This window comes from Abramis brama (genome assembly GCF_963993115.1).
Source record: "Abramis brama genome assembly, chromosome: 19".
NCBI classification, from domain to species: Eukaryota; Metazoa; Chordata; class Actinopteri; order Cypriniformes; family Leuciscidae; genus Abramis; species Abramis brama.
This window is the reverse complement of record NC_139981.1, coordinates 4252201-4269003: the sequence shown is the minus strand read 5'-3', so window position 1 is coordinate 4269003 and position 16803 is coordinate 4252201. Positions and strand designations below refer to the sequence as shown.

At 39.3% G+C, this 16803-nt stretch overlaps 1 protein-coding gene across 1 annotated transcript in view; it reads left to right on the top strand.

The window, feature by feature from the left end:
- LOC311069463 (collagen alpha-6(VI) chain-like) overlaps positions 1-14124 on the top strand; it is a 54394-nt gene extending 40270 nt beyond the window's left edge. The window contains exons 18-41 of the mRNA XM_084092642.1: positions 367-411; positions 1305-1358; positions 1499-1561; positions 1654-1719; positions 3288-3341; positions 4144-4179; positions 4628-4693; positions 4810-4872; positions 4978-5040; positions 5549-5611; positions 5719-5769; positions 6680-6715; positions 6831-6893; positions 7093-7155; positions 7309-7344; positions 7451-7487; positions 7669-7680; positions 7820-8316; positions 8903-8978; positions 9876-10517; positions 11873-11963; positions 12338-12555; positions 12749-12919; positions 13579-14124. Of these exons, the coding sequence (XP_083948768.1) occupies positions 367-411; positions 1305-1358; positions 1499-1561; positions 1654-1719; positions 3288-3341; positions 4144-4179; positions 4628-4693; positions 4810-4872; positions 4978-5040; positions 5549-5611; positions 5719-5769; positions 6680-6715; positions 6831-6893; positions 7093-7155; positions 7309-7344; positions 7451-7487; positions 7669-7680; positions 7820-8316; positions 8903-8978; positions 9876-10517; positions 11873-11963; positions 12338-12555; positions 12749-12919; positions 13579-13775 (2763 nt within the window). The 3' untranslated portion in view covers positions 13776-14124. The remainder of the gene's footprint in view (positions 1-366; positions 412-1304; positions 1359-1498; positions 1562-1653; positions 1720-3287; positions 3342-4143; positions 4180-4627; positions 4694-4809; positions 4873-4977; positions 5041-5548; positions 5612-5718; positions 5770-6679; positions 6716-6830; positions 6894-7092; positions 7156-7308; positions 7345-7450; positions 7488-7668; positions 7681-7819; positions 8317-8902; positions 8979-9875; positions 10518-11872; positions 11964-12337; positions 12556-12748; positions 12920-13578) is intronic.
- Positions 14125-16803: the final 2679 nt, after the last annotated feature.

Sequence of the window (16803 nt, the reverse complement as noted above, 5' to 3'; positions counted from 1 at the left end):
TGTTAAACAGCTTACAAGACATTTTTATGAGAAGCAAAATTACATGGGATATTAAGAGTTTTATAGATTTTTTTTTTTGCAATGACAGAAGATGGTTTTTCATGTGTTTTATACATATATATATATATATATATATATATATATACATTTTTTTTCTTCTTTTTTTTTTTTTTTCTGGAAATTAAGTCCAGATGCATAAATATAATGCTTTTTGCAGTGAAGTTAATGGTTTCCTTGAGGGCTTTTTCCAAGCATGCAGATGTAATGTGTAGGGTCACAAACGAGTACATGTTTGTTCAGTGGTTGTTGATTACTTCCCTAAACATGACTGTAAGTGTGTGTGACCCTTTGACCTCTGTCTGACAGGGAGGAGATGGGGAGATCGGGCTGGATGGAGTGGATGGAGAACAGGTTATTTCTCTTACATTCACAGTATCTTAAATGAATATGATGAATGTTCCATTAATCAATCTATATTAATATTATATACAAATATTGGCTGAATGTTTTGCATTTAAACTGTGAAACTGTTTTAAAAAGTTAGCAAATGAGCAAAACACTAGGTTGTAAATTTAAGAGCAATAAAATGTGCATTATACAAAGAAATAATTTATGGCTAAAGTTTAGTGATTGTTTAGTGATCTTCGAACGTGACTGAATAAATTCAATAATTTTCATAACGCAAAACTCATGTTATCACCTCGACAAAACCAATGGAAAAAAACACAGAAAATATTTACAGATGATTGATTGCACTATATAGCAAATGTAATGCTGTATTAACCGTTAATGTTAAATACGGGCTGAAAAATCTACTGAGAGGTTTGGAAATTTGAGTCTGAAAAAGTATGGAATTTTTTTAATTAACAATGTCTGTGAACCCTGCAATATGCAGATATATGCATCAAAATATTTTTAAGATTTAGGAAGTTATGCCTTCTATAAGCATAACATTCCCTCTTTCAATGTGAGGCTATCAGTATTTGTTGCCTGTTATATCATCCACTAAGCGTAGTTTTGGACAAAGGACATAGTTTTGTCCACTTAGAAAAGAAGTAGCAAGCCATTCCTCAACAAACCGCATGATCTGAGGAAGTATAATATGTGAAATATCCCTAACCATAAGTATGAGCAATATTAACAGTATAAATAAATGTGTTTAAGGAATATTAAGTGCTGCCTTGTAAACACTGCAATAAATGAAACCCAATATAAGTGACCTATGAAACTGCAAGCACACATTGTCGCTGGATGAGTTATTGAGTCATTTGATTGGCTGTACTCACTATTTCTGTTGTGTGCAGGGCGATGCTGGTCTACATGGGCTTCCAGGACCTAAAGGAGACCCGGGCAGTGCTGTAACTACACAACCACACACGCATCACAAATGCCATCTGGTTTTGTTTGATCACAGATGCCTGCTTATTACTGTTAATATAAGCAGAAAGAAAATGTAAAAATAACTTCCTCACTAGCTCATGTTATTTTTGTCTTTCAGGGTGTGAAGGGTTTCAAAGGGAGTTCTGGAACTAAGGGACACCGCGGTCTGCGAGGAGATCCTGTAAGGTGTTCCTGTGTGTTTATAGTATCGTTTTAAACGTCTAAACAACCTGACTTGATTTGTCTGTATATGATTCTCTGTTTACATTACAGGGCGCACCAGGAATAGACAACAGAAATCCAGGTCCAAAAGGCGAGAGAGGAGATACTGGGCTCCCGGTGAGGGACCTTTTTTTTTCACTCCTTCTGGAAGATGTTAGCACTGTTTGTTTGGGTGAGAGGGACAGATTGTGTTTCAGTAGTGATCTGTTGTAGAATTACGTTCGTCCTGTGTGATTATATAAACACACTACTGTAAAATCCTCCCATGCGGCTTTGTATTTTTATAGGCTCTCAAAGCTCACCCTTGTGATTTAATTATATATGTTTGTTTAGCATTGTTCATTTTAACACCACTAACACACATGGCACTGATCCTCTGAAATGACTTTCCTTCTGATGTTACCAGTTGACTGTTTTTTTTTTTTACTTACTTTGACTGTTTTTAATTTAAAAAAATCCAAATTAAGAGGTTTAAAGGGGACATATCATGCCAAATGCACTTTTTTAGCCCTTAAATGCATTTTGTTGTATATTTGGAGTGTTTAGAAGTACAGAAAATATGAAATTATTCTCTTCAGGTGCTTCGTTGATATCTTTATATTCTGTTTTGGTCATATTTTTCAACCTGTTCTGATTTTTCTGTTATCTATGACGTTTTTTGAACTATTACGTCACAGTATTTGCAGCGGAACTGCCAAATAAGGACATTGACTTCCGGCCCAACACTTCGAGCAATCCGCCATTTTTATTTCTCGCTGCAATTTTGTAGTCCAAGCTAAAGGATGCAGAAGTTACGAGAGGGTAAGTTAAAATGTTCGGTTGTTGGATGTAGTAACCCACACGCTTCATTACACCGTCTAATGTAGATGAACTGCTGCGCGTGACAGGGCGCATGTTTAACTGAAAGAATGAGCAGAGAGAGAGACCCGGTCGCGCGCGCGCTCACTCTCTCTCTTCAGAGCCAGGCGAAAGTGTAAACAAGACATCGTCTCCAAACTAGACGCTGTCTTGCTCTCTCTCCCTCACACATATTAATCAAAATAAATCGACACGGTGGTAAAAGGTCGGAAGACCAAAGTTTCATGTGTAAATACAGTACACACCATTGCAATACATCCATATGAAGACGTTGTTCTACAGGTTCGTCGTCTTCATTTTCATCTCGCTCCGGCTCCGACTCTGGCTCGAACATGTAAGGCTGGCTGGACAAGTCTTCCGTTGTTGACATTTTGTTAATAACGTGTGAATAAAAAGTTTCTGTGCCGCTAGATAATCGTATCTCTGCTATCAAACTACAAAAATGGCCGAACGGGGTGGAGTTGAACCGAGCGTGGGCGGGGTATGAAGTGTCTCAATTGTATTTAAAGAGACCGCACCAAAACGAGTTGCTCTCAGACGCACATCAGAAAAGGGGTAGAAAAGGGGCCTGTGGAGCTATAATAATGAGGAATTCAGACCCAAGCCATTGCAGTTCCGCTTTATATAGACTACAAATGTATGATTTATATGTAAAAAGGAACAATTTAAAAGCATGATATGTCTCCTTTAACAAAAGAGGAGATTTAGGTGATCAAGTATCAGAAACATATCAGATTTAGAACCACATTTTTCAGGATGTTACAAGAATATCTGATGTGTAACCGATAACAGTAAGAGTGTGTTATGACTGTGTTTTTTCTTGTCAGGGTGACCAGGGGCCTGTTGGAACCCCAGGCAGATTTGGAGATAACGGTTATCCTGTGAGTACATGTACTAGTACTGTGGTAGCTTCTAACTGTACCCATAGCTTCTGTGCTATTCAGGTGTCGCTCATTCCTTGTGCGATTGATCAATAATCATGCTAAAACATTTGTACACAATATCACATAACATTTACATGCGTTAGAGGTATATCTAGACTAAGGTTCAAAAGATTAGGAACACGTTTGTGTTAAGAAATGTATAATTGTATTCAACAAGGATGCATTAAATTGATAAAAAAGGACAGTGAGCACATTTATTATGTTATTGTTATTTTAGATAAACGCAGTTCTTCAGAATATTTGTTCATTTTAAAGGATTTTGAGAAAAGACCCTGTAATGCAGTTTCATGCACTTTTCATTACGCAACACAACTATTTTCAGCTGTGATAATAATAAAAAAGGTTGATTGCCAAGTCGGCATATTAGAATGATTTCTGAAGGATCATGTGACACTGGACTGGAATAGACTGGAAGACTGGAATAATAACTATTGTTATTACTTTAAGTTGTAATAATATTTCACAATATTACTGTTTATATTACTGTATTTTTGACCAAATGAATGCAGCCTTGGTGAACATAAGGTATTTCAAAAACATTAAAATATCTTACTGATCACAAACTTTTGAACTGTTTAGTAACACGATGGTCCTGATTTGTACGTCTGACGTTTGGTGTGAGATATACAGTATTTAACATTTTCTGCCTCAATATCCTTCATCAGAAGAGAAAATGCATTAAATAAGTTTAAAAGCACATAATTCTTTAGATAACTTGTATTTTGGTGTACTTTGATAGGGTGTTCCAGGAAGAAAAGGCCCACATGGATTACCGGTAATGTAGCATGAAGAACATACATAGAATTCTGTTCTATGTCATTCTGTTCTATTCTTTTTTCTTTTTTTTAAACCTGTTCTATTCTACTTGGTTGTATTTGAATTTAAACAATTTCATTCTCTTTTAATCTTGTTTATTCTAATCTACTCTTTAATTCCAATTCTGGTGTTTATCATATTCTTGCATCCTGATTTATTGTTGTTGTTATTATTAATATTATTATTAGTAACTTGTGTTATTATGCAATCTATTTCATTTTTTAAATATATTCTGTTCTTCTCAGTTCTATACTAATATACTATTCAATTATGTTTTTAAATAAGTCTATTCTTTTTCTGTTCTAACATTCTATTCTCTAATCTATTATATTCTGTTCTTTTCTAATATAGTATGTTCTGTTCATTTCTGTTGTGGTAATGTGTGGTTAATGTGTGTGTCTGTAAAGGGTGAATCTTCAAATGAGAAAGGAGAACCCGGAGAGCGAGGGCCTCCTGGTTACCCAGGACAAGTGGTGAGAACTGGGACCGTTCACCCTCATTTAAAAAGAAACACAGACAACAGATTTCAGATGATATAGTGTTGGAATTGATGTGTTGTGTTACGCCTCTCTAAATCTTGCCTGTTCAGGGTCCACCAGGTATTAACGGGGCTAAGGGAGTAAAAGGTCATTCAGGTGTACCTGGAATTCTGGTGTGTATTCGATTGTTTAAACTAGATGCATGTTCATGTATTACCCTTAGAGCAAAACATATATGATATAGAACACATCTGTGAGAACCGTCTGTGTTTTCATAGGGTCCGTTTGGCCCTCCTGGAGATGAAGGTTTAAAGGGAAATCGAGGACACAGAGGGCCAAGGGTATGTAAGACTGATGCATCATGTTTTCTTCCTCCTCCTTTTTTTTCTTTTCCTGAAAAATGCATTTCTTAAAGTATCCCTATAATGCTCTTTCAAATAATACATGCAGTGTGTAATTCCAGTCTTATTTCCAAATTTGCATAATGGCAGCCTATGATCTTCATTGGCTGCCCGCGAACAATGTCTACTTTGACCCTCAAACACTGTAGTTGTAGTGTTGTGCAGGTGTGTGATGTATATTATTTTGACCTTGCATGTAAACCTATTGTAGCGGACCTCCTAAAAAAAGTAGGAACCTTTAAAATGGCATAATAGGGGCACTTTAAACTTCTGTCTTCTGAGTGATCAAGTCTGAATACCAAAAGCATTACAAAGTTTGACTGGCTTTTATTTAGGCAAATTAATACCTGGTTCATGTATAGTATATTATGTAATACTTCTGTGGTCATATAATGTTGCAGAGCAAATTTGTGCTCCTCTTTTCTCAAGTGTGCCTGCTTGTGTTTAGGGTGTACCGGGTGACACAGGGATCAAGGGAGAGCAGGGGCCAAGGGGATTCAAAGGGCCTCCGGTCAGTTGGTGCATTTGAGCATCTTTGAATTTTAAAATGTCCATCTAAAGCATGTGGAATAATTAGGTGTGACTTTCCAATGTAATGTATGACTTTTATATAAACAGGGACAAGATGGAAGAGATGGTTACGGACCTGATGGGCCCAAAGGACACAAGGTACCTGTGATATGTACATTTACTGAAAAATCTGTTTCAGGATCATATCCTTAAAGTTTTTTTAACCATATTTTCCAGAATATAAGTCACTTTTCATCGTCTGAAACATGCTGCGATTTAGAGTACATTCCAAAACGACTTTTAAAAATGCAATCAACGTCAAGCACTGTAGACTTGGAATTAAGCCTTTAAGCCATTTGATTCACAGGACCGGCAAGACAAATCTTTACTCTTATATGTCAGGAGAGAAACTCTGAGAAGATGTTATATTCATGCCAGGTCTATGCGTTTCCGTGTTTCTCTGCCGTAGTACAGTAAGATTGAGCTTAAATACACAACTGAGCGACTTTCGACTTTCTTGTAAGGTAGAAAAACATATTGTTTAAAGATGGAACGTATATGCTAATGCTTACACATGATACAATCCACCTTCCACATTAAGAAACTATTTCTCAGTGTATATTAGTGGTATACAAATGGTACATTTGCATCAGTTGAAACATTCCTTTCCTTTCAAAGAGCATACCAACTGTACACATTTGAAGTATCATCATCATTGGAACAATCTGCTAAGTGAACATTGCATTTTACACATACCTTTAAGCAGAATACATGATCCTCCCAGCTACCCTCCTTGTGTCTAAAATATGTTCCTTAAACACATGTGTCCATGCAATCTATAGTCTAACTCGTGCATTTTAAACTTCATAAGATAATACAACTGATTATGAATAGTAAAAAAGAATAATAATACAGATACATAATATTAAATAATGAAATTATATTCAAAGATGAAATTTTAGTCTTCAAGCACACATAACATAAGCAAAATACGATAACTTGTTTTCTCTCTCAATTTCCTTTGTGTACTTTTATGGATATTCATTTAACAGAATACATTTGCTTTTAGGGCGACAGTGGATTCTATGGCCTCCCTGGTTTGCAGGTGTGTTAAAGCTAATCAAACATGAGCTCATCACTAGGCATTTTATGTAATCGTGTAAATGTTAATAATAATAATTAAAATATAACGTTCTTAATAACAATGATAATAACAATAGGGTGAGGATGGTACCAAAGGATCCAGTGGAGGTAAAGGACATAAAGGTCATCGAGGAAGACCGGTACGACTTCATTTCATTTTCTTTTTGCTCATTTGTTAACCTTTTGAAAAGTTAATATCCAACAAAGCAATCATGTTATTTGAGCATGTCTTTTTCGATGTACTTGCATAATAACATTATAGAGAAGGTTCTGTAAGTATGCAATATCTTATAAAGTTAATGAGTTATGCTGTGTTACTGTATGTATTGATGTGATCAGGGGAACACTGGGCGTCCGGGTTCTCCAGGTGATCCAGGAGAAAAAGGGATGGATGGACACAGGGTCAGTCATTTGCATATGAATAATTCACAAAATGATGTCAGTTTATGAACATGTAAATCATGTGTGCTGATGATTTACTGTAAAATGCTTCTGCTCATCTTTATTTCATTAATTGTTTTTGTAATTGTTTATTTAACTCTATTTTATTTTTAGGGTGACAAAGGACTTCCTGGAATCAGTCCGATGCCTGTAGGTTCATATTACTATAAATGATCTTTAAACAGTATTAAATTACTCGGTTCAAAAAAAGTTATTGTTTTCTTTCTATCCTCCTTTTCTGCTTCTCAACATAAAGGAATGTGACCTGGTCGAATACATACGCAAAAACTGTGGTAAGTTTAGAGCACTTCTAATGTCCAAAGAATTCAAAGCAGAATGACTGATTGAATTTGATTTCATTGAAAAAAATTTTTTTTTGTCTCTCCATGATCTCTTAGTCTTGCCTTTTAGCTTGTTAAACCTTGAAATCATTTTAAAAGTATCTACATTTTATCTTTCATTTTGTCTCCACAGCTTGCTGCACTGGTATGCTTTGACCTTTACTTCAACTACATTGCAATGCCTTATTTATCAATAACTTTTAAAATCTTTCATAACTACAAACTTTTTACAAATAGTTAATTTTATTGTTTTTTTTGTTTTGTTTTCCCAACAATGCTTTCAGGTAACCGTTCCCAGTGTCCAATTTACCCCACAGACCTGGTGATAGCCTTTGACATGTCTGTAGGTGTATCTTTTGAAGTGTTCGAGCGAATGCGTTCTGCTGCTCGCTCCTTACTGGAAGACATTTCCATTGCTGAGACAAATTGTCCAAAGGGAGCTCGAGTGTCTGTGATCTCCTACAATAGCGAGTCCAAGTACCTGATCCGTTTCGCAGACCACCTTAAAAAGAAGACTCTTCTGGAAGCTCTGAGATCAATTGCTGTAGAGAGAACCACAAAAATCAGGGACATCGGACAAGCCATGAGCTTCGTGGCACGAAACGTCTTCAAACGAGTCCGAAAGGGCAGGCTTATGAGGAAGGTTGCTGTATTCTTCACGAACGGGCCATCGAATGATGAATCGAGCCTCGCCACAGCGATGCTGGAGTTCAAGGCTGCAGACATTGGCCTCGGAGTGATCGCTCTACGTCCCGCTGAGGACGTGAGGCGAGCAATGCAGGTAGATATGAAAACAATCGGATTTGGATATGCCAATGTATTTAGTGACTGTGATGACAAAAATTAATAATACATTTTCGTTGGTGGCTGAAAGCATCAACAAATTAGGTCAGATATCTAATAATCTAATAAATAATCTAATAAACAAACATACAAGATCCGAATTTTGAATTCTATGGATGTTTGAAGTCCATAGAAAAATTTGCAGATTTTTGTGTCCTCCATAGAATTGGAATGCCCATCATTTACAAAGTTCTATACATCCACATGCAATTTGTTTATTGGGGTCATTTGCTAAAGTTCTCAGTTTAAAGTTTAAATCCCTTTCATGGAAATTCCTCCCAAAAGCTGTCAGATTCCTGATCATTTTTAACAGCCCAGACAGAATATGTTCCCACAGAAATCTTCATTTCTACAGAATCTGGATGCCCATGATTCACACACAAATTTCTCAAAACGGAAATTTCAAATTAAATATTTTCCACAGAATTCTTCAAATCCCACCCTTGGACTAGACACTGGGAAATAAATGCATGAACCATATTTATGAACAATAGTTATTAATTCACCTCAAATGTTTTTCTCAGGTTGACGACACAAGAAGCTACATTTATGTTGATGGCAGAGGAGTGAATCGCATTAAACAGTGCCTCATTTGTTTTGGTAAGCTCCAGTGCAGACACACACAACAGTTTTAATATATTTTTAAAATATGATTTATTCCTGTGATGCAAAGCTGAATTTTCAGCATCATTACTCCAGTCTTCAGTGTCACATGATCCTTCAGAAATCATTCTAATATGCTGATTTGCTGCTCAAGAAACATTTCTGATTATTATCAATTTTAAAAACAGTAAGTGCTGCTTCATATTTTTTATTCTTTGATAAATAGCAGCATTTATTTGAAATAGAAACCTTTTGTAAAATTGTAAACGTCTTTAGTGTAATTTTTGATCAATTCAATGCTTGATTAAATGAATGAAAGTGACAGTGGCTCTGTTTGCACGCTCCTTGTGTGAAGTCTGTTTCAAAATGTAAGCGGCATAATTATGCTATACCTCCAAAAATATATAATCTTATTCAAATTCAAAGGCAGCAGCAAGTATCCATTACGGAGAAGTCAATTCCATAATGCATTGCAAAAACGTTCAGTAAATAATATCCAGTCATGATGGTGGACGAACTTAGAGAAATGTTGATAAAAAATCCAAAGAATTACTATTTTGACCAATATTTCTGTGCATTATTTTTTTGTATGCTTACTTCCCAATGCTCTTTTCGTATGATGCACAGAGTTGCTGCCCATGTAGTGTTCCAAATCAGTCATTTATGCGGTTGTTTCAGTAAGGATGCAGCTGCTTATGTAGGAAGTTAACATGTAAATCCATAACATGGATGTCTTTGATTACAAACCAGCTGTTTTTTCTCCCCCAGACCGTTGTGACCCAGACCCGGCGTGTGGTTTTATGATATAAAACCACACTTTTTGAAGCGTTTCAATCAAGTTTTTATAACATGGATGTCTTTGATTACAAACCAACTGTGTTTTTTCTCCCCCAGACCGTTGTAACCCAGACCCGGCGTGTGGTATAATCCCACAGCCGCCACCTCTACAGATGGATCTGGACCTGTCTTTTCTGATGGATGGGTCTAATAACATGAACCCTCAAGAGTATTTAGGAGCGAAGGAGCTTGTTCTGTCTCTGTTAGACCAGATCGGTGTGAGCAACGAGCCGAGCAGAGCGGACAGGAAAACCAGGATAGCCGCTTACCAGCAGAGCTCCATTTACAGCTTCTCTTACATCAAAGAGGAGTTCAGCTTCACAAAGTATAAAGATCGCAGTATCATGAAGCGGCATATTTCTAGTACACTGAAGCAAGTGGGCGGGACATCCCATCCGGAGTTTGCTTTGGAGTGGTTGATTACTAACATTATGCTTAGAGCAGAGAGTCCACGAAGCAAACGAATGGTTGTGACTGTTTTTGGTGAAAACTCTGAGCACAGCAAAGCTCAGCTTGATTATTTGTCTAGATTATGTAAGTGTCAGAATGTTGTTATGTTTATCCTCATGGCGGGACAGAGATTCGACTGGACCCGGATGCAGCCGCTCACCAACTCTCCTCTGGAGCAGCATCTGGTATTCCTGGATGACAGAGAGTACGCCACACGCTTTCTATGCGCCTTCCTGAATATGCTCCACAGTAAGGAATATTCATAAGACCGATGCGATAGAATTGCTTACTAACCTGGTCTGGTGTTTAAACTTGTAGACTTTTTAGCATTTTCTATAAAGATAACCCAAAAACTTTCTATTATCTGCTTTCCTTTTTCTCTGGAATTTAAAGGGATAGTTCACCCAAAAATGAAAATTTGCTGTTAGTTTACTCACCCTAAGGCCATCCAAGATGTTGGTGTCTTTTTTCTTCTTCTCCTTAGAAAAGTAAAGATTTTTAGCTGAAACCGTGGTCCTTGGTGATTCATATAATGCAAGTCACATATAATGGTTACCATCACTTTGAGAGTCAAAAAAACATATACAGTCAAAACAAAATGAATACTGACGATACATTGATGTCTTATGAAGCAAAGTGATCGGTCTGTGCAAGAAACTAAACATTATTTACAGCAATATTACCTGTAATCCAGAGCCTCGGCAAATGATCCTAAGTGTTGCTTGCGCGATCCCAATTGGGAAGATTGACTTTTCACAGATGTCCTGGGTTTGAGCTCCTGGGCGTACGTCATACTGTGTCAGGAAGCTTGCGCTACAGACTGTCGTGAACGCACTCAGGATCATTTGCAGAGGTTGTGGATTACAAGTAATAATGTTGTAAATAATGTTCAGTTTCTTGCACAGACCGATCACTTTGCTTCATGGAGACCTCAGTGAATCGCCAAGAGTCACGGGTATTATTTTTGTTCAGCCTGTACATGTGTTTTTTACTCTCAAAGTGATGGTAGCCACTGACTTAATATTATATTAATTATTTTTAGCCATTTTATATTATATGCTATTATAGGCATTATATGAATCACCGAGGAACACGATTTCAGGTAAAAATCTTCTTTACTGTTCTACTGAAGAAAAAAGACATCTACATCTTGGATAGCCTGAGGGTGAGTAAATTAAAAGCAAATTTTCATTTTTGGGGTGAATTATCCCTTTAACAGATGCTTACATCCTCTTTCATCATTTGCAACACAAACATTTACATCTTAAAAAACATGCTGTAGTGTTTCATCACCCTTTCAAGTAGTAGTATTATTTATTATATTGTTTTTATTAAAATTTTGAATTTTCTGTTTATAAGTAATTTTGTTGTTGTTGTGATTTTCAAAAATCAGTTTTAGTTAAACTATAAGAAAATGAGAAATGTTGCCTTGGCATCTGGCTGAAATTAAATGAGTTGAAGTTTAATTGTATTTTATTTTAGTTAACAGTTACTGTTTCATTTCAAGTAATGAAAATGTTTTTTTGTTTTTTTTCATGGTTTAAGTTTTAATCAAACTTTAGTTGAACTTTTTATTTAGTTAAACAACTGCTGTTGTTTTGTAGGAGGACTCTTACCCCGGTCAGTGGTAGAGACCCGTGATTGTCGTGGTTTTGTGCCGAGGCCTGTTGACTTTGGGCAAGAAACCATAGAGAGGTAATCTTTGAACATCTAATCACAAAGGTTGGCTTATTTTCAAAAGCATGTGTTTGTGTAGACACTGTGCGTGGTGTGACACGGTTGGTTAAGATCTGGGCTCAGTAATCCAGATGTTGTAAGTTTGAACCCTAACTAGGGTGGTCTAAATATTTTACTGTTGACTTTTGAGTCTTTGCATTGTGCCAAAAGTGTAGGCCGTGCTTGGCCCCATGTAGAGCTAAGTGCATCTATTTTTACTGTTGTTTCTTGCTAACCTGATTAAACACAATAGCAAGGCGTGAAAGCATTTCTGTGAATGAAACTAGAAAATAAGAATTAACTCCAGTGATATTCTCATGAATATTCTCTGAATCCATCTAAATGTGTTTCAGAGTTATTCTACCCACTGATGTGCCCACCGAAGTGCCCACCGAAGTGCCCACCGAAGGGTCCACCGAAGAGCTCAGCACAACAGAAGAACCTCTGGAGGAATATGATGATTATGATGAGCAAAATACAGAACCATTCGCTGGACCCAATCAACTTGAGGACACTGAACTTTTTACAGAAGAGCACATAAAGGACCACACAGAGCCTTCAAAAACTAAAGGTGCTGAATCCAGATCTTCCTGGCCTCATATACTGTAGCTGCTCTTGCTTCTTTGAAGTTGCACAGTAGTCTCTGGCGCAGTAGTGTGCATGTATCTGCTCCCACATTAAAAATGCACAAGCTGTTTTCTGACATAGTTCAGTATTCAGTGCCATGGGGAATTAGTGGACTGTGTACTGTTTGTTTCCAACAGCACGATGCTTCCTTGAAAGAGATCCGGGCCGTGTTTGTGGATCGTATGTGTCTAGTTGGCACTACAGCCAGCAGAGTAAGAAATGCTTGCACTTTTGGTACGGTGGTTGTGACGGAAATGAAAACCGATTCTTGACAGAGGAAGAGTGCTCTAGAGAGTGTGGGTCCACAGGTAAATTCACCACAGCTTGTTCAATGATATTTTGGCTTTGGTGTGTAAGTCTTCAGTTTTTTTTCGGGGTTTTTTTTGTATTATTATTATTATTATTATTATTATAATAATTATTTACTTGTTAATAATTATTATTATTATTACATTTGAATGTATAAATATACATGTGTAATTATATATAAATATAATTGATCGCCTTGCGCTTGAAAATTTAAATTGGCAAGGTTTAAACCTGGCCCGTCAACTGTCCAGACTCCCTAGTTCTAGTTCAGTATTCATTGATGTTGATGTTTTCACCACAATATTGCATTGTTAAAATTCATAAAAATATTACCGGCCAACTGGCGATTAACACTGTTTCATAGACTCGCCAACACTGATTTATACTCACATTTTGCGCTTGACGAGTGTTGATTTTAAGACCAAACCATAAAATAAAACATTTTGCATCCTTGATTCACTAAAACAGTTATGCAAATTAAGTAACAAAATGAGTGCAGAACTCAATATCCATGCAGCAGTGACAAAAGAATAACTTAAATACTCACAATATCAACTTGTACACTGTAGCACCCAGTTAAGTTTGTCTGTGGGTGGTTTGTGAATAAGATGCGCTAAAATACCTCATTAAAACTCAGTTTTGTTTTCTTTTTGCTCAGACATTTGCCAGCTTGAGTATGACCCAGGAACTTGCTCAGACTTTGCGATGAAATGGTTCTTCAACGTCCACAGTGGTGAATGCGCCCACTTCTGGTATGGAGGCTGTGGAGGGAACAGCAACCGGTTCAACACTCAGGAGGACTGTGAGAATCGCTGTCTCAGGGCCAAAAAAGCATCTCCAATGAATTTCCAATGAATGCAAAATACATTTATCTACTTTTGGCAGCTTCTGTATTCATGATCGTATTCTCATCATTGATTATCAATTGGCAGCCCTAGAGACAAGTCTTGAAGTTTTAGCTAAATGTATTTGTTCAGATGAGTTAATGCAGGCCTAATGATTTAACAATCATTCAAGTCATTGGCTAAGACAATGTTTTTGGACAGCTTACATGAACAGAGTGCAATTTGGTGCTATTAGTGGTGCAGAAAAGGCATCTTCACCTTTAACATAAACCTTTTTTGATCACCTTATAAAACCTGAATTTCACAATATATGAGTTGGACTGGCCATGCTTTATTAAAGGCACTGTTAAGTGGAATAAAAATATTATGAAATTAAGAATGTGTTGTACTTCATTTCTATTTTAGAAATCACTACATTTTGACAGTTATAATCAAAGTAGTCTTTAATGCACGTTTCAGGCTATATGATGTTTAATAAGCACTAAACAACAAACTGTTTGTTTAACCCTCACATACCAAACATTTACATTGCATTCAAGGTTCTATCAGTCCTCACTTGGCCTGGGAATTGAACCCATTGCCTTGCCGTTGCTTGTGATATGGCAAGTATTGATATTGATATTATCTTCCTCCTAAAAAGTGTTTCTGGAAAGCCACTGGATATAAGATCAGAAAACTGGGAATTGAGACTAACTAAACATTGGGAATTGAGAAAGAAAAACATTATAGGTCATCCAAAACAGTCAGTAACAGCTGGAAAAACCCAATTTTCCTGCCAAAATGAAAACACTTGATAGTCTGATCTGCTATTGCACTTAGGCGTAACGTAAACTTGGAATACACATATAACCCAGAGGGGCTGCATATGGAGTAACACTGGGGTGTCCAGCCGCAGGTGGAATATTTCAACCCCAGGGGTGGCAAGGTGGCTTGCCGAGGGAAAGACACATGCTCAGAGAGGCTTACAGTGGAAATACACATGTGGGGGTCGCCCAGAGGGGGAACCATGCACATGGAGGCACCTAGCCAAGCGCGAAAGCTGCCAGTAGCATAACTCTGGCGTTGACGTCGACAGTGCTGGAGGAGACTCAGGGCTTATTAGGCTCACCTGAGGAAATATCGCACGTATCCCATCTATGGAGAGGAATGGCGAGCAAACGAAGACACCTGAGCAGAATCTAGTACCGGCTAGTTGAAGCGAGTACATGAGAAGAAACTGGCTCCACTCGGAGATTATAGAATCTCGCGAATGTGTTAGGTGTCGCCCAGCCTGCAGCTCTACAAATGTCTGTTAGCGAGGCACCATGCGCTAGAGCCCAAGAGGATGCCACACTCCGAGTGGAGTGGGCTGTCACACCAAGGGGGTATGGTCGACCTTGCTGCTGGTATGCCAAAGCAATGGCGTCCACTATCCAGTGAGACAACCTTTGCTTGGAGAGAGCCTTTCCCTTCAGCTTCCCACCATAACAGACAAAGAGCTGGTCTGAGGTCCTGAAACACCGCGTTCTGTCTACGTAAGCATGGAGGGCGTGTACTGGACAGAGCAGTGCCAAGGCTGGGTCTGCCTCCTCCAAGGGCAGCGCTTGCAGGTTCACCACCTGGTCTCGAAAGGGAGTGGTGGGAACCTTGGGCACATATCCAGGCCGGGGTCTCAGGATCACGTGAGAGTTAGCCGGCCCGAATTCCAGGCACGCTTCGTCAACCGAAAATGCCTGCAGGTCCCCTACCCTCTTGATGGAGGCCAATGCAACCAGGAGCGCTGTCTTAATTGACAGGAACTTCAGTCTCCTCGCTCCCCTCAGGAACCTGATGATCAGGTCGTGCTTTCCCAGAGACTTACCATCAACTGCATCGTGATGTGCGGCAATGGCGGCAACATACACTTTCAGGGTGGAGGGAGACAGCCTTCGCTCCAACCCTTCTTGCAGGAAGGAAAGCACGACACTGATCGGGCATTTCGTGGGTTCTTGATGTTTAGAAGATCACCAGTTGATGAAGAGGTTCCACTTCAACGCGTAGGCATGTCTCGTGGACGATGCTCTAGCGGAAGTGATGGTAGCCACCACCGCTGGTGGTAGGGTACTCAAACCTGCCTCGTCCCATCCAGGAGCCACACGTGGAGGTTCCAAAGATCGGGACGAGGGTGCCATAGGGTGCCCCGTCCCTGAGAAAGCAGGTCCTTCCTCAGGGGAATTGGCCAGGGAGGTGCTGTCGCGAGGAGTACTAGTTCTGAGAACCAGGTCCGGTTGTGCCAATACGGGGCAACCAAAATGACCTGCTCCTCGTCCTCCCTGATCTTGCGCAAGGTCTGCGGAAGAAGGATCACTGGGGGAAACGCATACTTGCGTAGGCCCCGCGGCCAGCTGTGCGCCAGTGCATCCGTGCCGAGCGTGCCCTCGGTCAGGGAATAATACAGGTCGCAGTGGGATGAGTCGTGGGAGGCAAACAGATCTACCTGTGCGTCCCCGAACTGATCCCAAATCAGCTGGACCGTCTGGGGATGGAGTCTCCATTCTCCAGCGAGAGACCGAAGCCGAGACAGCTCGTCGGCCGCAAGGTTCAGGTCTCCCGGGATATAAATGGCTCGAAGCGACCTCAGATGCTTCTGAGTTCATGAGGAGGTGGTGAACGAGTTGCGACATACGGTGGGAGCGTAGACCACCTTGATGATTGATGTATGCTACAGTTGCGGTATTGTCTGATCGGACTAGTACGTGCTGACCCTTGAGCAACGCACGGAAGCGGTGCAGGGCGAGACGTACAGCCAGCAACTCGAGGCAATTGACATGCCAAAGGCGCTGGGGTCCTGTCCAAGAGCCCGCGGCAGCATGTCCATTGCACATGGCGCCCCAGCCCGTGGTGGAGGCATCTGTTGATACAACAACATGCCGGGAAACTCGTTCTAAGGGCACTCTGGCCAGCAGAAAACTGAGGTTCGTCCACGGGGTGAAGGTCTGATGGCAGGCTGGAGTCACTGGGACTTGGAGCGTGCCGTGTTGCCATGCCCACCTCGGGACTCGATCGTGAAGCCAAAGCTG